This window comes from Dermacentor albipictus, chromosome 5 (genome assembly GCF_038994185.2).
Source record: "Dermacentor albipictus isolate Rhodes 1998 colony chromosome 5, USDA_Dalb.pri_finalv2, whole genome shotgun sequence".
Lineage (NCBI taxonomy): Eukaryota > Metazoa > Arthropoda > Arachnida > Ixodida > Ixodidae > Dermacentor > Dermacentor albipictus.
Window position 1 is genome coordinate 97,173,491 of NC_091825.1, and position 23,037 is coordinate 97,196,527.

General features: G+C 45.9%; 1 protein-coding gene and 1 long non-coding RNA gene across 6 annotated transcripts in view; one reads left to right on the plus strand and one right to left on the minus strand.

Annotated features, from left to right (window-relative positions):
• Window positions 1-23,037, plus strand: part of LOC135917245 (acetyl-CoA acetyltransferase A, mitochondrial-like) — a 67,074-nt gene that overhangs the window by 22,949 nt on the left and 21,088 nt on the right. For 3 of the 5 annotated variants that reach the window (XM_065450784.2, XM_065450787.2, XM_065450785.2), the window contains exons 2-4: window positions 20,715-20,785; window positions 20,981-21,098; window positions 21,250-21,345. In XM_065450784.2, the coding sequence (XP_065306856.1) occupies window positions 20,715-20,785; window positions 20,981-21,098; window positions 21,250-21,345 (285 nt within the window). Of the gene's footprint in view, window positions 1-2,517; window positions 2,642-20,687; window positions 20,786-20,980; window positions 21,099-21,249; window positions 21,346-23,037 lie in introns of those variants that run through there. The other 2 variants (XM_070538633.1, XM_065450786.1) reach the window with 2 other exon arrangements.
• Window positions 85-13,748, minus strand: LOC135917246 (uncharacterized). Its single transcript, XR_010569235.1, has 3 exons — window positions 13,668-13,748; window positions 6,409-6,496; window positions 85-150 (listed from the first exon to the last, which is right to left on the minus strand). It is a non-coding gene; the product is annotated as an uncharacterized lncRNA (long non-coding RNA).

A 23,037-nucleotide genomic window follows, 5' to 3' on the forward strand; every position in this document is an offset into this window, starting at 1 on the left:
ACAAGAAGGTAACACATGGTGCATCCTCCCGAAACCGTTCAGCAATGCGACATACGTAATGCATATGCAAATGGCTCAATTCTTACCGCAGATTATGCAAATGGGCATCTTTCTGGAGGCTTTGCACGCTGAGGGGCCTGGAAAGATGGGCTTCAGAAAAAGAAATGTTAGAATGTAAAGAATTATGTACTTTCGAGGCAGTAAAAATATTTTGTTTTTATTGAGCTTGCTTTAGCTATGTGCACGTGAGTTGCAGCGTAAGGACTACAGGAATGCAACATTAAACACGACACCGACCACGTGAAACAATGACTCAAGGCAAGTGATCTTTCATGACAAACAAAGAAGTTTCTGTCAAACCACACCCTTCGGAAATGCTAGAAAGCTTCGTTCTCACCCTGCTTGACTCCAGAAATCAAATGTTGCAGTGCTCAAATAAACGCCTGAACTTGTCGGTACACAATTACGTGATCAGTCGAAAACTACACGAAAAAAAGGGGCGGTACATGTGCAACTCGGGTTGCCTTATTTTGTGCCGTATCATCGTCGTTCTTTTTTTCTTCTTCGAACGCATGACGGCGCTGATTGGCTTGTGGCTAGCTCCTACTGTGGTGTATCATCTCGAGGCATCCGTGGCAGGATTCCGGTAAAAACAATAACATGCGCAAGTTTTGTTGTTGCTGTTGCTGTTGTTGTTGCTGTTGTTGTTGCTGTTGTTGTTGCTGTTGTTGTTGCTGTTGTTGCTGTTGTTGTGGTGGTGGTGGTGGTTACGAGACACTTATGATTGGCGAGTTCTGTGAAAGTACCCGAGATTGGCAAGGGCCGCTACAGGAGCTACAAGACTGCTTTTATGAAAAGCCTACTCGGCAACCCCCGTAAACGTTTCGCGCTTCATAAGACAAAGCAAAATGGTTGGTTATCACAACAACACACGGGTGGCAACAGGTATCAGGTATAGCGATCGCATATCTCTCTAATAACAATGGAGCGTTGGAAACTCACCTGCACGTGAGTATCTTCAATTGTCACGTATTAAAACTAAACTTTCCAGAGCACTAGAATACTCTCGCTGATAAAACCCGTTCCCACAGATTCCGTACGATTAGAGGGGGCGTACTCAGTTGCGAGGCGCGAAAACTATCCCACAGCCACCTTACCAAAGGGCGCCGATTTTGTTCTCACCATGCATAAAGCCCAGTTTTATTGGACAGGGCTAACATTGGTCCGCTAAAAGTTGTTTATCATACCAAACATTCCGTCAAATGTTACGGCAGTTCTGACGCGCGCGTACATAGTCGAAGTTGTCGAAACGCTCCCGCACGCTTTTCGCACGCGCAAGATTATCACGCTTAGCAACGTGAATGCTCGGATGTGCCTGTTATTTTGCAGAAATGTTTATGAACGCCCTATCTAGACGCCACTGACATAATCATAATCCTATGACACAGAGCAAACAAATTCCGATGTCATTTAGGTGGGACGGCGTTGCTCATAAAAAATAATGCTGCGCGCGTTTTTTTGTTTTGTTTTGTTTTATGCGAAGCATATTACTAGAGCTCAACCCAGCTCCTCAGGCGCGGCGGTGTCGCCTTCAATACCACGTGACACCATGACGTCACGACAGAGGAGAAACGGGGCTCCAACTCGCGCCGTCGCTCGCGGCGTCGCCTTCAAGGCTGACCACGTGACACCGTGACGTCACGACAGAGGAGAAACGGGACTCCAACTGGCGCCGTCGCTCGCGGAGTCGCGGCGGTATATAAGCAGCTTCGCTTGCCTCTGCTAGACACTCACGAGGTGAGATGCCTCCTGGAGACAGAGCTGCTCGTTGGAATGAGAAGCGAAGGTTGCGGCGTGCTGCAGAGACTGATGAAGAGCGGGAAGAACGTCTGGCCAAGCAACGTGCTCAGTATGCGGCTCGGCGACAAGTTACTTACCAAGTTTAGCCACCAATATGCTTCGCATCTGACTAGGCTTAACCAAGCTAAGCCTCAGCCAATTTTTTTTCTGACTTCGCTTACGAGTGATATCGCGAGTGGAGCGAGTCAATGTTTCATGACGTCATGAAGAATTGACCTGCTGGGTAGGGAAACCTAAACTTATTCATAGAAACAATAATTATAGCAAAATTTAGGGCACTCTGAAGTTTACGTGCATTTTCTTTTCTTGTGTTTGGGTGATTTGAACGTTCATTGGACGTAAAAAGTAAACGTCATGTCAGCGCTCGTTTAACTTTAGCTGACATCAAAAGTCAACAATAGGAGGATCAATTTACATAAACGAGCAATCGGTTCATTTGCTCATGGCACACAACGTAGCATCCCTGTCCTAAACCCAGATGATTCCCCTGCTTATAGGGAACGCTGTACCAGCTGCTCGTGTAAAAAACGCACCTGTGAATGTTGGACGGTGCTCGCTGCACTATGTTCTTGAATCACTGCCAAACCAAGGCCGCACCACATTGCGACCGTCTAATGCTCCGGATGTTCTGCACTTGCGGTATAATGCCGAGCGGGAATATCGGAGCAATTTCATCAGGACGCGTACACGAGCAAGAGTGGGGAATCGTGGAAGTTTCAACCTGCTCGCGCTGCATCGACGACGCTACAGAAACCACTAAAGATTTTCGACGTCAGCACATGTACGTTTCACACTTTCCATGCTTCTTCGAGTGATTTCCGGACAGAAATTTAGGCGCTTAAGCGCCTAGCCAAATTAGCTTTCCAAACGGGTAGGTATTTAGAATTTTCTGTTTGAAGGGAGGGGCAGGGGACGCTGTAGTATGGGAGGCATGCAATGCAGGCATTCTGGCAATAACGGCATACATTGGTTCTACATTATTATTATTATTATTATTATTATTATTATTATTATTATTATTATTATTATTATTATTATTACTACTACTACTACTACTACAGCGGGGGTCCTCCGACTGTCACTACGGTTTTATTGAAAAAAGGGACACTCAGGCTTTATTAGAACAAATGAGTGGACCATTTATTTTCTTTCACTTTAAAAAAAAATCTTGTATGTTGTGCACTTTGTTTAGATGTGGCAAAAGCGTTTGGCATGGTATGCCATTCAATCTTTCTAGATGAACTCTACAATTTAGGTTTTCGAGGTCCCTTTTTCCGGTTGTCACACAATTTCTTTACAGATCGCTCCCGGATTGTTTCTATTTCAAACATTTGCAGTTCCGGCGTTATTTCGAAGGCCGGTGTACCACAAGTTTCCATGCTGTTTCCCTTACTTTTTAATGTATACGTTAAGGACATATGCTGTTTCCCTTACTTTTTAATGTATACGTTAAGGACATATGCAGTGTTCTATCCATCTGCAAGGTATTTAAATACGCAGATGAAACTGCACTTTTAGCCACACGTGTGAATTTTCCAAACGCATTCTCAATGCTTCAGAATGACGTGGGAAAATTAATGGATTGGTTTGGTACAAATGTCCTTGACATCAATCATTCTAAATCAAAGTTGGTTTGCTTCCATAGCCCACTCAAGAGTGTTTCACTTTCTTCTTCACTTTATCTGCACAGCTCTCGATGTATTAATTGTTCCTGCTCTCCAATAAATTTTTTCGGACTCGGTAAAGTATTTGGGCATATGGCTTGCTTCAAGTCTTATCTTTTTTTACTCACTTATCTTACATATGTGCCAAACTTCGTAAAATCGTCTGTTTACTCTACCGCATCAAAGTGTTTTTACCCTTGTCTGTCAGGAAACTTTTGGTTCACTCGTTAGCCTACAGCGTGCTCAGATATGGGATTGCAACATTTGTCCATTGTTCTGGAAGCTGGCATCAACGTGTAAATAGGTTGCTAAAGTGTATGTTAAAAAGCGTTACTTATGGCATATACAGACCACAAGAGGTAAACCTTTTTCAGATGCTAAAAATGCCGAACCTGCGATCACTGTTTGCTCAAACAGTGGTACTGAAACATTTCTGGGCAGATGTCTTTAAAGACCCCGCTGTGCTTTGCCGTCCTTTACGTCATGCACCAGCTTTTTCAGTTCCACACACACGAACCGGATGTGGCAAATATACTCGAGCCTTTTGTGTTCCTGACATATTCAATGCTCTTCCCTCTGCAAATATTTCCTGCGAGTCTATACGCGATATTCGCAAAAACCTAAAGGAATTGTACAGGGAATGATTATAGGCGTCCTATTTTCTTTCCTGTGGCATTGTGAAACGGGTCATCGCTTTCTGGCTGTCTTGTTTTTGTTTTTTTATGCCATTGTACTTTATCGCTCTTTACCTAAGGTATCAAGTCATTTTTATTTATTACTTCCTAAAAAGTCAGTTTGTGTGGTGGAGCCTAGTTGCTGACTGCCGGATTTCGCGTGACAAGCCACTGTGATGGCTTAGATGAACCTGATTCCTGTATTTGTGCTTGTAGATTTGATAATAAATTATTATTATTATTATTATTATTATTATTATTATTATTATTATTATTATTATTATTATTATTATTATTATTATTATTATTATTATTATTATTATTATTATTATTATTAAGTAAAGAGAAATCAACACCTCGGATGTGCCGGCTACTCCTCTGCTCCTACTGCAACAAAAAGGAGCACACCCTGAGAAGAACAAGGACGTAGCGATGAAAAGAAATCACCGATGTTCCTGCTTGTAGTTCACAAGTCGCTACACTCAAGCCAAAAGTTCACGAACCAAGTTCACATAGAGGCGAGATGCCGTCACTAAGAGGCATGGCCGAAATGGGAACGGCGCTGCATCGGCGGAGCTTCGTGGTGAGGATGGAGAACGCGCACCTCCACAAAATGTTACGCGAACGAAGCAGTAGTTACGCTTAAGACTATTTGCAAGGCATATCTACACTGATAATTGCATCACAGACCAATGTAACTGTCAGTTCGACCAATGTGGCCAGTTCGTCATCGCCATCGTCGAGGTGACTGTGCTAACACTTCAAACAGAACATAGAACGCACATAGTGATATGGCTTTATAAACTATATTACCAAACCATACAGCACTATAAACGCTGTCAAGGGAGCAGTTGTTCTGACAAAGGCAAGCTCTTTGTCGAAACGTTGGCTGCAGGGACAACCTTTGCTCGACCATGCACTGTTGATCACTTCAAGTCTGTCCTTCCTGCGTACCTCTATGCTCTTTAGATGCCCACATTGTTCCATTTTGCAGCTGGTAAAAACCAATCTCTGCCCTTGTTTTCAAAACCGCTCGTACGTACGAGTACCGTTCCCGATTGTTGCATCGCCTGAGCGTTTCGTCCCGCCGATCCCCATCATGAGTGGTGGGCTCGTGAACAGCGTCCCAAGAGAAAATAATCTTACGAGGAATAATTACTGTCATGACAGGACCCGGTGCTTCTCTGTTGTGATGCAAGACACAACATGGATCTTTTTTCACCCTTTAGCGGAATGGTAGCATAGTTCTGCAGTTGCGGTAGAATAATCTAGTTTCACACGGCCGGCAGCAGCGGTAGCCGAAGCGCTAGATACAGTTAAACTTGTTTACTCAAGACGGCATTCTAGTTCCTCGCAAAGCAAGACGTCGGTAACGATAGGTTCGGGTACAAGACCACCATGCAGCGCCCAAATACATGCAGCCCCAAATTGGCCAAGCGCGTGTACCCTTGTGACGAATACAGGTCCAGCAATGACACAACGCACAACAGCACAAGCGTAGTGCATATCTTTTGCGTCCTGTATTCGGTAGAACTGCAAACTGGAGACGATGAACGAACTGTGAACCCGCAGTCGGTTCTCGTAGATGGTCTGAAGTAAAGCTGTAGTCCTTAAGTAATTATAACAGACGTACAAATGTAGTAGAAAATCTCCTCTCGTGACTAAAACAATGTGACTTTATCAGTTTAATTTGACGTAAGTGTTTCTCTTTGGTGTTTCTTTGGCATGCAGAAGCAATAACGCATCGCACTTCCCGAGGTGGTGCCCCATTCATCGCAGTAGTATCAGCACGTACACTGCGTGACCGAATTATTCCAAAAGCTGGGACAGATCGCGGCTATACAACCGCTTATTGCACTTTTCCACTCGCCCGGATCCGAACTGTGCGCAACCACTATACGTCCCAGCTAGCGTGACCTGAAAAGAGTCCTGCTGCCAGGTTTTGTCCGCGATATACCTGTGTTGCTACCTGCGACGCCTGCAAAGCGTGTTCGGTGTAAAAGCTGTCTATTTCAGCCAGAAAAGTATATCCAATGTAACGCTGTCTATTTGAGCGAAAAATAAGGGTGCCGGCTGTCTCGGTCAATCTGCTCGGCGCAGCAGCTTGTTCAGTTCAGTTTATTTCCCTAAAGGCCCCCATTTCACGGGGTGTTACATAATGGTGGGATTACATTTCGAACAACAAAAAACAAACAGCGAAGGTTATTTACCATTGAAAATGATCAGTTGCGCGTTCTTGAAAAGTAGATGATGTAGCGATGGAGACGATGCCATAGGGTAGGCCATTCCAGTCTGCAGCTGCTCGAAAAAGTAAAGAAGCAGAAAACGTAGTAGTGTACAATGGCGGACGGGCAACTTGAAATGGATGACTTGTGTGGTAGGATATGCGTGCTGCGGTTGTAATATGAAGTGTTTGATTGAAAGAAGAATAAAAAAAAGCTTGTGAAAAAGGGCGGGGCTAGTAATGCGGCGACGATAGGAAGGGGACAGTAGTCCGGATTGTGCTTTCAAAGATGAAATACTGACGTCGTATTAATAAGAGGAATGAATGGATCGGGCCACACGACTTTGAACGGCTTGTGCGCTGCTGCTGAGGGGAAGGGAGGCAGGTGAGCACGCGTCTCCCATTCAAGCCCGGCCGTTGCTGCGCCTAGCGCGCTTGAGCGCGGGAGGTAATACTACCTCCAGGGTAATCTGCGGCGGGTGCAAAGTTCGTGAGGTCCGAGATGGCTGGCGACTTCGCGTGCGTCGTGTTCTCGGGCGCCTGCTGTTGGAAGTCGCGTAATGTTAAGTTTAGGAGACGCGTTGAAGCTAAACGCAGCAGGAAGCGCATGCTCGCTGCTACTGCCGCTCGTCACCACGCCAGTGTTCTGACAGCGAGTGTCCGCGGTCAAAGAGTGCGAGCTGTTCAGGTTTACCTGTGTTCGCGTGATACTAAGCGTGCTAATATAGTTAGGAAGTTAATGTTCAATGCAATTTATACGGCAGATAAAACTTCTATCTCTGCGTCGTATGGCTGTCTAATAATTTTGTTACCACAACCGATGCGTGGCGGTTAGGGTGAAACTGGGATTTTTTCGTTCAGCGCCATCGTGCACTATTGAAGTCCCTTGGGACCGGTTCCAATGCTGCAACTCCTATTGAGCGCGATAGTGCATAGACATGAAGTTGTCAGGGGAAAGTGGAAAATCACGTTCACTCTGTGTGTAATAATTAAATGTGAAGACAAAAGACAAAAAAGTACAGCGTCGATATAAAGCAATTGATTTCAATAAACCTGCAGGCGGTGACAGCCTAAGATTTCAGCGCAAGCTCTGTCCACAAAACCGCATCTCGGCTGCCGTGCGTGTCCCTGGGCTTTAAAACACAGCTCCCTTATAATACACCGATTCTCAAGGAAGCTCAGCTCCACCGTGACGTCCCAGGAAAATTGGCGAACGTGATTGGCGGGTGAACCTATAGAAATTATAGCAGTTTGGCTGCTGTGTATGTTCCGCTGCATTCTTGGGTTTTCACCAATTATGCAATTGTAAATACGTCCGTTTAGCAATATGCCAGATTTACACATCTTCCTTAGGCTAGCGGCATAGCAAATGAATGTTGCTAAGTCGCTGTTTCGCCTACTGGTCCTTTCTTTATTTTTTTAGAATACCTACATTTCACCCGTATATGGGCATTACAGCAAAGAGTTAATGGGAGAGGAAGGGGGATTACATAATGAGCAGACACGTAGTATGTACCACATGTATGAATGAGTGTTAGAAACAAAACAAAGGAGTGCAGTTAAAACAGTCGACGCAATCAGGATGTCAAAGAAAACACAGAAACTATGCAGTTCAGTGACGGGTAAAGGCAAGTAAAGGAAATGTGAAACGTACCCTAAACTTACCGAACCAAACAACATTGGAGCGTAATGATAGCACCAGTAAGCTGCTAAGATAAAACGGGGCATACACTGATAATGGCACGTTAAAATGGTATTGATAACATTCGCGCAGGCAGCAGGGAAACAAAAAAGAAAACGCTGGAAGTCAAGCCACTGTATAGCATCAGGCGAGACATGATATCTGGATGGAAACAGCGCGTGGCCTGTAGCTTCCACATGTCATGGGACAACAGACGCGAATACAAGTAAGGAAACGGCTGGACATGGGAGAAAGTCACTCGTAACTATGTGTATCCAGAGGGCAGTTACACAGTACTCAACGATTGAAACGAGAAACTCAGAGCGCGTGGCCGCCGGCGCCTTTCTGCGCCTCCTCTATGCGCTCTTGACTCTCATCGTGGAGCGCACAATTCGCCGCATAGCGCACTAGCCATGGATGTGATTGATAATTGTGGAGGCTGTTCGACGTGGCGTCACTTTAATTCCGGCTGCAGAGTCGAAACTCGGCAGAAAAACGTGCGTAATGTACTGGGCTCTACTTTAGTCTTTAGATTTGCCCTGTTGCTCTTCCTTTCCTCTTTCCTCCCCTCCTTCCTATCTTCCATTTCTGTGTTGCTGTCACCTCCCTTCAGAAGAGTAGGCAGGCGTTGTGCCCCTTCCGGTGGCACTTGCCAGCCTGCTCCTCGCTTTCCCTTTCCTTAACTGTGTATATGTGTATATGTGTTCAAAACAAAATAATAATAATAATAATAATAATAATAATAATAATAATAATAATAATAATAATAATAATGATATAATAATAATAATAATAATAATAATAATAATAATAATAATAATAATAATAATAATAATAATAATAATAATAATAGCTGATTAACTGAGGTGTACGGTAAAAGGCGGGAGCCTTCGTAGCGCATTGTGACTGTATTTCGTCCCCCAGCGATCACCCAGCGCTTTCCGGTTGCGCGAAAAGCTCCGGCAGCCATGCATGCGGTCCGAGTATCGCGTTTCAATCGCGAGCATTGCGCATTTGATGAGGATGGTACCAGCGCGGTCTATATAATCCGCGCGCTAATGAGTTTATGTGCAGTGCCGTGCATACTTTCCTGTCCGATTGTTTCCTTACGCTTGTTTTAATGTCTTTGCTATCGCAAGATGTATGAACCAACTAAGCTAGCATTCCACATCGCTTTGCAATATACCATGAGTGTCGCGAGTATGTGTATATATATATATATATATATATATATATATATATATATATATATATATATATATATATATATATATATATATATATATATATATATATATATATATATATATATATATATATATATGCGTGAAATTGGGTCGTGCTGTATGCATCCCGACCGGGAGGAGCTGGCATTATTCGGTCACCTGTTTTTGAGCCACCTGCTGTTTTCGGCTCCACTGCCATAATTTTACTGCTGTGTCATTTGCGCCGGTTTCGACGATACAGTATTTCGTAGGCCAGTATACGTGGCAGTCCAAACTCTCGACACGCTTACTTCGTGTATATGCATAGCCGAGTTATGCGAGGCTCAGACGGCACAGCAGAAAATTATTTTCTAAGTATCGTACCTATGGCGGGATTCCTTTAGCACTGTGTAATTCCGTCAATTACGTGCCAAAAACTATATCATCGCGACGTCGTCATGGCGGAAAAAAAGATGTCTCCAGAAAAGAAAGCTGCAGCTGTCATCAATCTGGATTCTCCAAAAAAAAAAAACCTGGGCTTTTACGTGCCAATTATGAGCCTTACGTGCCTTATTATGAGGCGCGCAGTAGTGGGGGACTCCGGATGAATTTTGAACACCAGTGGATCGTTAACGTGCCCCCAATGCACGAAACGTGGGCGCTTTTACATTTCGCCCCCGTCGAAACGAGGCCGATGCGGCCGGGATTTGTAAGTAAGTGAGGGCTTATATAGCGTCATAGCCGCTACATGCCATCACGGCGGTTTTATCGAAATTCAGGTTTGGGTGCTCGGCTGTTAGCCGCATCATCATCATCATCATTGCGGATTTGTAGGCGTTATCTATGAACGTCAGACTAGCTAACGAGGTTTTTGGTGCCATTAAATGCTTGCCAATAAATTGCCGTGTATATATTTGATATAATTGCGATCACCGCCGAATTAACTCTGCTGTTGAATAAAGGTCACTCGCGCAGCTCTAAACTTGTGCTCACTAGTGCGCACCGAATCGGCGTTATCTACAGCCACGTTCTGTTTAAACTCTTCAATATAGTTTGGTCTTTGCCAATCCGACTGTGCTTCTCATCCGTGGGATCATTACATTTTAACTCAGTAACTCAGTGGCCGTAGCGTTATCTCAAAAAAACCGATATAACATCATGGGTGGCGGCAATGGAAAAGAAACCTGCCATGAATAATTATAGTTAACAGCAAAAACGAAATCTGGAGAGAAACAATTTATGCTAGCTCAAAGGGAAGCTCATTACTTTTAGAAGCGAGATCAGGATACCTTAGAACACGCACTTATAAAGCGAGATATCAGAAGGAAGAAGAAGCATGTGCTTGCTGCGGTAAAGCTAAGGAAACGGTGGAGGATGTTTTATTAGAATATGACGCTATCTTCTTAGCGGTTGATTTAAGAATCACTGGCCTCATTGAAGCTATTGATTTCAGCGAGAGCATGTCCGCATTAGGATAGTAAGAGGTGAGTGGAAGATTGGTGGAAGAAAAGTAAGAAAACGACAAACAACGGAGGTGTACAGAAACAAAGTTCACAATAGAGGTTCACAAACTTTGGTTATGGGAATTCATCGTGTGCGTTTTTTTTCCTTTTCCTTTTCTTCTTTTTATGCGAAGCATATTACGAGGGCTCAACCCAGCTCCTCAGGCGCGGCGGTGACCATGAAATCACGTGACACCGTGACGTCACGACAGAGGAGAAGTGGCTTTGGCTCAACTCTTGCAAGACGGGCTGGGTGGGAATCGAACCAGGGTCTCCGGAGTGTGGGACGGAGACGCTACCACTGAGCCACGAGTTTTTTTTTTCTTTATTTACCACTGAGCCACGAGTACAACGCTTCAAAGCGGTACAAAAGCGCCTCTAGTGAATGCGGTGTTGCCTTAGAAACGCGCTGTTTCTAAGGCGTGCGTCTCTTGCTCAGGCGCACATTTCGTTGCCGCGCCGAACGCTGCTTTGCTCGACGCTCACCGCGTCCAATGCGGGGCGCGTAGTCGCTGCCCTGTAGCCCATTGTCTTACACCCCTTGGCGGGTCGACGGGAACGCTGTCGCGTTCCACTCTTGAAGGCGAAGAAGTAATGCATGAGTTGTTTCTTCGTCTAGCCGAACCAAATATAGCCAAGCAACAGCAGTTCACCAGGCTAAACAGTGGTTCAACAACTAAAATAAAGGCTAGTATGCTTCGCATCCTGGGCTTAACCTTACCTAAGCCACAGCCATTTTTTAACATAGCCTTAACATTGGGCAATAAAATAACAAGAGCTTGGTCGCGCATTCCGCCGCCACGTTCCAAAAGGTACACTCATAACATCCGTCCGTCCGTCCGTCCGTCCGTCCATCCATCCATCCATCCATCCATCCATCCATCCATCCATCCATCCATCCATCCATCCATCCATCCATCCATCCATCCATCCATCCATCCATCCATCCATCCATCCATCCATCCATCCATCCATCCATCCATCCATCCATCCATCCATCTATTCATCCGATTCCCGACCGCGGCGGACACATTTCAGTGGAGTCAGAATGCAAAGGCTCTCGCGTACCGTGTCTTTTGTGTGCCTCTTTAAGAACCCAAGCTATAGTCGAAATGACACCTTCTTGCTGTCATTCTTTTGCTGGTAATGAAAGAGCTATTTGTCTTCAGAGAGCGAGGTCGTGGGCTTAATTCCTGACGGCGGCGGACACATGTGGTGGCGAAATGTAACAAACGCTATTCACCGAACTTTTGGAGCCCGTTAAAGAATTTCGGGGGAGTCAAAATCAATTCAGTTACCTCCATTAAGGCATCTGCCATATACACCTATTTGCGTTTGAGCACGTATAACAGTATTGCTTGTCTTTGTTCGTCTTTATTTGTAGTAGTAGCATTAATTATTAGCCTCAAATGAGCTCGCAAAACATCTTCGCCCACAGTGACTACCGGAAAGTCTACCGTTGGTGGCCCCCGAAAGAAATTCCTTGAGCTGGAGTATTCGCTCAGCGTTTTGTTCTCGATACAACGTCGCTACGTCGTGGCTATAAGTCTAGGTCGCCTTTAACAACCAGATCGTTGTACGCGCATTGCTTTACAGTGATTAACTATTAAATGGTATACAGTACTTTTGCGTTGTCCGTGCGTACATGCGAGCGTGCGTGGCCGATGTATCCGTGTGAGACGTGGTCTCACATGCGTTCTATCATGACAAATGGGCTTTAGTAAGTTTCACCGCAACACAGTTATGTATTGCGGTGACATCATTTAGCGTGCGAGAATAATAATGCCAGCTAATGGAGTCATCTAGAAAGCACGTGAGATATTAATAAATCGGGCGGAGCAAGATCTCCAGGACGCCCAAGGGGCAGCGGGGGTGATCAAAGTTGGAAGCAGGGCTGAACTAGGGCCGCCTGGACCGAAGTCCGACGGAGAGATTTCGCACACAAGGTCGGCAGGAGGATGGACAGGTGGGCTAGTTGGTTATGCATAATAATAAAAACTTAGAGTGCTAAAAACACGAAGGACGTAGAAGAAGAAACACACACACCACATGCGCGTGTGGTGTGTATTTATTCTTCTACGTGATTTGTGTTATTAGGCCTCTCGGCTGTTATTACAAGATCGGCAGCCGTTCTTATACACTAACGACACATGGAGGCCTTGATGAGCCCCAAACCGTCACGGATCAGTCGGACTTCGAGCTTTGGTATCCCCTTGGTCGCTTTGATGTCCTGGAGGTGCTGCCAACGCATGCTAAATAGTTTCAAGTTGTTTACACTTAGTACATGCGCAAATTCTATATTCCGTTCACCCAAATACACGGCGTATGCTTCACAGCGTTACATAACTTTGGTGCGATTAAGCAACTATGACGCTCATTTATATTATGCTTTTTATTGAATTGTTATTATTTGTTTTTATTTTATTTTATTTTCCCCGCAGGCACCGATTTAGTGTTCGCTACAGCTTTTGGGATCACCACAGGGCACTGCTTGCGGGAATGTAGAGGAAGAGAATGCGTAGGATTAAAGTTTCATGATGCCAGCAAAATTCTTTGCAAATTGTTTCTCTCTTTTCAGTAGCTTATTATAAAAATAATTTTAAAATCATTTTTGATAAGATGGCATGGAGGAAGGCGCTACAGCAACGGGGACATTGTATGCACCACGCCTTTAGCTACACTCTCACGCATGGTCCTGCGACATCGAATACGTTTTACATATGTGGCCCGACGAACAGTTGATGTTTTAATCATGCACGTTCCTTGTAAATAGCTAAGGTTGAACAAAATATATTCTAAAGGCGAAGAATATGCTGTGGAAACGATGCGTGCAAAATAGAATTCTGAAGCAGGTTACCTATAGTGATGTACTGGTCTGCAGTTCGAAAGAAAGCAGTCAGGCCAGGGAGGCACAAATAGGCGACTGGAAAGGTCAAACAGACACTTTCTCTTTCTCTATTTCCTTCTTTTTTTATTTCGTTTCGGTGAGACGCAGTTTTATTTCTACAATGGTGTTGTAGCTTCGCAGCTAAATAAGCTTCCATGCGTATGGCGTGTAATTGAGCAGGACTGCTCTATCCTGGGGCGTAAAACAGCTATTCACTCCGTTTGCTGTCTCACTGCTCGTGTATAGTACATTAAGCATCGCAGAGGCACACATCTAGGCATTACTTCAGTGAAAGGGACACTGCCAAGTCCATCTGTAGTACCTACTGATTAGATACAGTATCCTATTGTTCATAATTATCTAATCAACTTCGAACAATGGCGTAATGTCCACGACATAGCTGAGATAATGAATAATGAACATTGGCTTCAAATGACTTCTTGCTGCTACCATCTGCAAACTTGATTATGGCAGAAGCACGGGGAAGGATAGACGCCATGTTTTGGATAAACATAACGTCACCTTGGCAATCCAAACGTAAACACGAGTACCAGAACATTTTGCCTGATGAAGCGGTCAAATAATACGTCACAGTTTCACACGAAAGAGTGACGTATCGCGATATTAAGCTCGAATCAAACACTCTTCTATTTCGCCTTCTCCTCATCTAAATCTCTTGTTTGGCCGTTAGTATTTTAGTAATCTCGTTTGTCCTCACACTGATGTTGTCTTTATTACATATATATATATATATATATATATATATATATATATATATATATATATATATATATATATATATATATATATATATATATATATATATATATTGTGACGTAGCAGTCGTCACTACGTTTATTCCGACTCGAAGATACGGCGAAGCGATCACGCCCACAGCACGGATCACACTCGAGAGCCAGCCCCACAAGCGATGATGAAGAAGATGAATACGTCCCAGTTTCTGTGATCCGGTTCGATGTACATGGCTAGCATGTCTGACAGCGTGCGATGAAATCGCTCTGTGAGGCCGTTAGTTTGCGGATGGTAACTGGAGGTAGTCTTGTGGGTGGTTCCGGAGGCTCTGAGTACCTCGTATACTATTTGCGAGAGGAATGCTTTTCCACGGTCGCTCAGGAGGACGCGAGGAGCACCGTGGCGCAGTATTAAGGATTGAAGTATGAATGCAGCAACTTCAGAGGCTGAGGCAGAGCTCACACAAGTTGTTTCGGCGTAGCGTGTCAAGTGATCAACGGCTGTCACAATCCATCGTTTACCGGTGGGAGTCACAGGAAGAGGACCATACAGGTCAATGCCAACGATTTCAAATGGTTGCGACGGACAAGGAACCGGTTGCAGTTGTCCGCTTGGAGCTGATGTAGGGAGCTTTCGACGCTGACATAGGGCGCAGGAAGCGACATACCTCGCTACACTGGCGGACAATCCAGGCCAGTAGAAGCGACCTTTGATGCGGTCATAGGTTTTCTGGAAACCAAGGTGACCAGCAGTCATGTCGTCGTGAGAAGCCTGCAGGACATGAGCACGTAGAGAGCGTGGCAGGACAGGAACCCAGCGCTGACCGTCAGGGTGATAGACATGACGGTACAGGACGCGGTTGTCAATCTTAAATTGCGTCAGCTGTCGACGAAGGCGGGCGTTAGGTGGGCGCGAAGCTCCTTGAAGGTGGTCTATGATGCGCCGACAGTAAGAGTCCGCCAATTGATGAGATTGAAAGAATCCGTTGTCGTGTTTAGGCATCTCGTCTACAGGGGCCAACAAGAAAGCATGTGAAGAGGGGTCATGCGAAAGCTTGTCACGGATGGTAGTTGGAGGTCCATTGCATGGTGTCGTAGGAAGCGGACAGCGAGAAAGCGCGTCTGCATCCTGGTGTTTTTTTTCCGCACTTGTAGGTAATAGTAAAGTCGTATTCCTGTAGACGAAGGATCCACCGACCAAGCCGTCCAGACAAGTTTTTCAGCGTCGAAAGCCAGCACAATGCATGATGGTCTGTAACGATGGTGAAATGGCGGCCGTGAAGATAAGGTCGAAACTTCTGTACAGACCAAACGATAGCTAGGCATTCCTGCTCTGTGATGGTGTAATTCCTTTCGGCGTTTGTCAGAACGCGACTTGCGTATGCGACGACCCTCTCCCCTAAAGCGTCGTCTCGCTGTAGGAGAATGCCACCAATGCCATGACCACTAGCATCCGTATGCAGGAGGGTAGGAGCAGCTTCATCAAAATGGCGTAGTACTGGTTCCGATGTGAGAGCGCGCTTCAGATGGGCGAACGCAGATTCACATTCGGGAGACCACACAAAGGGAACATTAGAACCCAGTAATTTGTGCAGAGGTGACGCTATTGAGGCGAAGCCTCGTATGAATCGGCGAAAATAGGAGGCGAGGCCTAGGAAACTGCGCAAATCTTTGGTCTTTTCGGGACGAGGGAAGTGCCGAACTGCCGAAACCTTGTCAGGATCAGGACGAATGCCATCTTTGCTCACAATGTGACCGAGTACCTTAATCGTCTTGCTCGCAAAATGGCATTTCTTGGTGTTTAGCTGAAGTCCAGCGTTGGCAAGGCATGTGAGAACTTCATCCAGACGTTGCAGGTGCTGAGAGAAAGTTGACGAGAAAACAACAATATCATCCAGATAGCACAGGCACGTCTTCCACTTCAGGCCACGAAGAACGGTGTCAATCATGCGCTCGAACGTTGCGGGTGCATTGCAGAGGCCGAATGGCATGACATTAAATTCGTAGAGCCCATCTGGTGTTGAAAACGCTGTTTTCTCTTTATCGTCCTCATGCATAGGTATCTGCCAGTAGCCGGAACGTAGATCGATGCTGGAGAAGTACTCGGCACCTTGCAGGGAATCCAAGGCATCGTCTATTCGCGGCATAGGGTATACATCCTTGCGCGTGATCTTGTTAAGTGCTCGGTAGTCGACACAAAATCGAACAGAGCCGTCTTTCTTCCGAACCAAAACAACGGGGGAAGACCAAGGGCTAGCAGAAGGGCGTATTATATTCCGTTGGAGCATGTCCGCGACGTTCTCGTCAATGACTTTCCTCTCGGCTAGCGATACGCGATATGGTCTACGGCGCACGATGGATGTACCATCTGTCTGTATCCGATGCGTCGTAATCGAAGTCTTTCCCAACGAAGCTGAATGCACGTCAAACGAAGCTTCATGTTTCTGGAGCAAAGCAAGCAATTGTTGTGACTGTGAAGGTGTCAGGTCGGAACTGATGGCAGCTGCAAGAGCTGAAGGAGATGCGGTCCGTCCGGTACAAGGAACTTCAGAGGAAGCTGGTTTAAATGAAACAACAGATATAGACTCCGATTCGGTGGCGGAAGCCAATGTAGTGCCTTTAGGGATGAGAATTTTTTCGGATGTCGGGTTTGTAGCGTAGAGAAGCGCAGAGCCATGATCAAACCTAACCAGCCCTGATGCAAAGGTAATCCCTCTTGCGAGACAGCGTGCAGATGGTAATACAAGCACGTCGCCGCAGTCAATCACATCAGACGTGATAGTCACAATGCTTTGATGGCGAGGAGGTAGCGCGGTATCTTCTGCAGCAAGAAAGTGAAGTCGTGCGTCATCTGCATGAAGTGAATATGTCGTGTCGGTCATGTGGAGAACGCCTTGCCCACAGCAGATGGAGGCGGAGGCCGTAGAAAGAAAATCCCATCCCAATATGAGCTGTTGCGCACACGAACTTAGCACTGCAAATTGTACGTAATGCAGAAGTCCATCGATAGAAATACGAGCTGTGCACATGGCGATAGGTCGAATGGCAGCCCCTTGAGCAGCGAGTAGCGTAGGTCCATCATAGGGGGTCGTAACTTTCCGAAGTCGCGAACACAATTCACAGTGAATGACTGAAACACTAGCACCAGTGTCTATTAAAGCTTCTACTTGGACACCTTCTATTACAACCAATATCACATTGCACGGACGCGATGGAGGAATTTCTGTCCTGTCGTTCGATGCAGCTTTTCCTCCAAAAGCTGCATACTTTAGTTTTCCGGACGACGATCGGCGAATTGAGAAGCAGGTCTTAGTGGGGACGTAGAGCGGCGAAGGGGGGACGGCGAGCGGCGTCTCGCAGGACGGTACGGCTGAGCCGTCTCGGATGCTACAGTAGGCGATGGAGAGCGTCCGCGCGGTGGACCATAAGGACGGCGTTGGTCGTGGAAGCTCCCTAAACGTTGAAAAGTAGCTCCGGGCGAAAAGTCATCCCGTTCGTATACGTCATATCCGCGACGCTCGTCTTGCTGGCGCTTGCGGCAAAAACGTGCTATGTGGCCACGATAGCCGCAGTAGTAGCAGATGGGACGAGGAGGACGCCACTGCGGATAGCTGGTTTGGGTAGGTGCGCTGGTAGTCATGGACGCGATGGGGGCCGGTGTTGGTTTTGGAGGCATCGGTGGAACGATGACTGGAGTAGCTGCGGCTACTTGTGCGTACGTGGATGGGGCCCTAGGGGTTAGAGGGTCCGTGTACGCTGCACCAGCCATGGACGCCAATTCCTCCTTGATAACGTCTCGCAGATTGGTATCGGAGGCATGACAAGGCATAGGCCCTGCGGCTAAGCCAAGATACTGGAGCTCTTCTCGAATTATTGCGCGTATCATTGCTCGTAAAGTAGGGTCGTCGGCAGTAGTGTTCGGAGTGGTGTCTGGCTGCAACCGTACTGATTCGAGTTCGTCAAGGCGCTGGCAAGTAGCGACGATATCAGCAACGGTAGCGGGGTTCTGGATGGCTAAAGCATGGAAAGCAATAGCTCCGATGCCTTTGAGGGTGTGGCGAACTCTGTCTGATTCTGTCATAGCCGGGTTCACCCGTCGACAAAGAGCAAGCACATCCTCGATGTACGACGTATAAGATTCACCGGTTTGTTGCTTGCGAGTGTCGAGCGTCTTTTTGGCGAGGGCGGAACGAACAGCCGGTGTGCCGAAGATTTGGCGGAGCTGCTGTTTAAAAGCGCCCCAGTTCGTGAAATCAACCTCATGGTTGAAAAACCAAGTCTTGGCCACTCCGGTCAGATAAAAGGCGACGTGACGTAGCTTGGACGCATCGTCCCAACGGTTAGCCGAACTCACTCGGTCGTAGTCGTCCAGCCAATCTTCGACGTCTTCCCCGCGAAGTCCAGCAAACAGATGGGGATCACGCTGGTGTCCACTGACAACCCAATACGGGGAGGCCGGGGTAGCCGAGGCCGAGATGGTGGAAGTAGAAGTGCCTGTTGGCTCGTCCTGCGACATGGTGGCGGACAGCTGGCACAATCGGCGACCCGAGCGAAGCTCCAGGAGGTTGAGCGGGGAGTCAGAGGACGGAGGACCGAAAAGCACACTCCACCACTTGTGACGTAGCAGTCGTCACTACGTTTATTCCGACTCGAAGATACGGCGAAGCGATCACGCCCACAGCACGGATCACACTCGAGAGCCAGCCCCACAAGCGATGATGAAGAAGAACCCCATATGAGCCCCACATGATGATGATCATGTACAGATGACAAAGAATAGCTTATATCTCGCTACAATATATATATATATATATATATATATATATATATATATATATATATATATATATATATATATATATATATATATATATATATATATATATATATATATATATATATATATATATATACAGGTGACCATGACTTGTAGCATAATAGAGCTCCTTGAACAGGATTACCAAGAAAAAAAAAGCTGACATTATTACCACGCGAAAGACTACGTAATACCCTAATTACTTAAATTCTGCTGACTGACTCATACACTAATTATTTTACGGCACGTACTGCAATTCACGAATTTTAGCCAGTGAGTTAGCAAGTCATATTTACTTGGATACAATTCTAAAGGTAAAATCAAAATGGAGATATTCATTCCGAAAGTGCTCCACAAAATGCATTGGTGGTCCAGGTACTTCTGAGCTACAATGCATAAGCAAGGCCTTTGAAACAACAAACCACTTTTGCTTCAAGTTTGACAGCGCTTCTCTCAGAAATGGCGTTAGTTTCTCTTTCGATATAGACGCAGCTTGGGAAATCACTAACTTCAACTCGTAAATTAAGATATGTGTCCTAATGTAGTTACTTAAAAATTTATTCGTAAAATTTTCTTCATTGGACATATACGGATTCTGATTCCCTGTACAAGAAATGCCTGCCCCTTCGAGTAATTCAGCTCAGTGTTCTATATATGTACATTATGCTAACGTTAAAAGAAATAAAATTACCGCTCATACTCTGTACAGATGGTTAGCCAGCAGAGCTGAAACGTGCAGCCCCGCTGTTTATCACTGGCTTAATACTGATGCTACATTAAACGACGGCTTGGTAGGCTGCCGAATCCTCGGTACGCACTGGCTGCTTGCTCTCGGCTGAACGAGCCTTCCCGGGCTGCTCGCGGCGTTGCTGATCGAAACCTGCCTGCTCCTAAGGAGTACGTATGACTCGCAAGGAGTACGTATATAAGAGTGTAACGGAGGGGTAGGCGGGAGTCTCTCGGGTATACAGTTTGGCCTAATGTCGAACGGTGGCAAAATTCACTATGTTAACACGTTACGTTGGGCTAGTAGGCAATTTGCACGACGTTAAAGTCGTGCAAGGTGTCGCGAATCCTCAAATGCAGTATGCACAGTAAAAGTGTCCATAAAAGGGCTTTCAAAGTCTGTTCGGAAGTTCAGCTTAGCAGACGTGCACTGAAACTATGTGAACCGGAACCAACGTCTCTGAACTGTTGATGTTTTACCAGAAATATTGGTATATAACAGATTTCGACGAATCCTTCCGCGTATGTCCAAATACGCATAGACCTCTGCCGAGTGCTTGCTGGTGATTGTTAATTGTTACTCAGTGCTTAGCGTGATACAAAACGTTGCAAATAAGGCATTTTTTTCATGCATAAAACTAGGCTAAAGTGTCAGTGCATGTTAAATGTGGGCATAATGTTCAAAACTATATACAGGTTATCACTTCGCTCCATTCGTTGCAGTCATTGAAGACCCCCTACCACCCCCCTTGTACACGATGGAGACCAAAGAAAGCTGTCGTTCCGGTTTGAATGTAAGTATATGCGCGCTATGAGACGCTCTTAACCGATATCTATAGCATTTAGACAAACTCGTAAGTCCGTTGGTATACAGATATTCTATCGCACAGTGTGCTAAGCATACTATATTCGTCTGCCCAGATTGATTCTGCCGCAGTTCGCTAGCACTTCTTTTTTTTCTTTCTTTCTTTTTCCCTCCTTTTCCTCAGGAGGTCGTGATAGCGTCGTTTGCAAGGACACCTATCGGCTCCTTTCGGAGTTCTCTGGCCTCCGTGCCAGTGGCGGAACTTGGTGCAATCGCTATAAAGGGAGCTGTCAAGAGAGCGGGTGAGAAATGCAGTTGATTGTGATCATAATTATGATGACGATGATGACGGTCCCAGTGATAACGATAATGGTTTCACTTAGTGGCCCACGTTCGTTTTGACACCCGCCCACAACCATGCTGCTCTGCGTGGCATCGGTCTATGGTTTGCAGGCATATCGTGCGAGCGCGTGCAGGAAGTGTTCATGGGCCACGTTCTCTCCGCTGGAGTCGGCATGAATCCGGCGAGGCAGGCAGCTCTGGGAGCAGGTAAGACTCAGTGGCGCGGCCAGATGAATCGGTGGATCCATCCACCGATTCATACCCGCTTTTCAAACGGAGTAGGGGCCGATGACAACCTCCCTCGTTTATTTCTCTTCTGTATGGCCGCTTACAATGAACTCCTTGGAATTGAACGATGAACGCTTCATTGTGTGAATGTGTCCGTGGAAAGTATTCTCTCTTCCTTATCCTCTTTCAGTTCATTTTCCCCCTTCTCAGTGCAAGGTAGCCAACTGGGTTCAGCTTGCTTAGCCTCCCTACCTTTTCTTTCTAAATTCTCTTTCTCTCTCTCTCTCTCTCTCTCTCTCTCTGTGTGTGTGTGTGTGTGTGTGCGTGTGCGTGTGCGTGTGCGTGTGTGTGTGTGTGTGTGTATGTGTGTGTGTGTGTGTGTGTGTGTGTGTGTGTGTGTGTGTGTGTGTGTGTGTGTGTGTGTGTGTGTGTGTGTGTGTGTGTGTGTGTGTGTGTGTGTGTGTGTGTGTGTGTGTGTGTGTGTGGTTTTAGGCGCCGAAACCACAATTTGATTATGAAGCACGCCGTAGGGGGGAGGGGGGGGGGAACTTCAGATAAATTTTTGCCACATGGGGTTCGCTAACACCCGCCGTGGTTGCTCAGTGGCTATGGTGTTGGGCTGCTGAGCACGAGGTCGCGCGATCGAATCCCGGCCATGGCGGCCGCATTTCGATGGGGTCGAAATGCGAAAACACCCGTGTAGTCAGATTTAGGTGCACGTTAAAGATCCCCAGGTGGTCGAAATTTCCGGAGCCCTCCACTGCGGTGTGCCTCATAATCAGAAAGTGGTTTTGGCACGTGAAAACCCCCTAATTTTTATTGGGTTCGCTAACGTGGCCTAAATGTAGCACTACCTTTAGTCGGAATAGTTGATGACACCTAAATCTCAGTGCATGGTCGTTTTTGACATTTCGCCCCCATTGAAATGAGGTCTCCGCGGCCGGTAAATAAGTCCTTAAGCCTTTAAATGTTTCATATACAAGGCTGAATGAAGTATAGCCAGACCTTTTCTATCCATTCTGCTTTCTTTTTCTGCTACATTTAAAGCATCACTCTTCCAACCGCTTCATAGTACAAAAATCAAGGCCTCAGGCAGGCCTGTATTCAGGCGCTCGGCTTCGCATGGCGACATAGCGACATTATGTTCTTTAACTGAGAATCTTGACGGGACGGGGCTGAATGAAGCGTGAGAGTAAATATGATGCAAGGCACTTTTTACTGGTGAAAGGAAGGAGCCCATGTGACTTATTATTATTATTATTATTATTATTATTATTATTATTATTATTATTATTATTATTATTATTATTATTATTATTATTATTATTATTATTATTATTATTATTATTATTATTATTATTATTATTATACTACGGTGTTCCGAGAGGGAAATAGGGAGCGAGAAGGCTGGCAACTGCCGCTGAGAGGGGCATAAACCATGCCTATAACCTTTACGAAGGAAGGAATAGGAAAGATAAAAGCTGAGGATAGGAAAACGAGAAATAAAGATACTGGTTGAGAAGGTCGGGGGGGGGGGGGGTCGGGGGCTGGGAGGGGCGATGGCTATTTCAGCCATTGAGTGAGGCAAGCTTGGCACTGTAATTGCGAAGAGACACTCAGACGGAAATAGATGAAATAGAGTTCTGTATATCTATACAGAACGCTACTTGC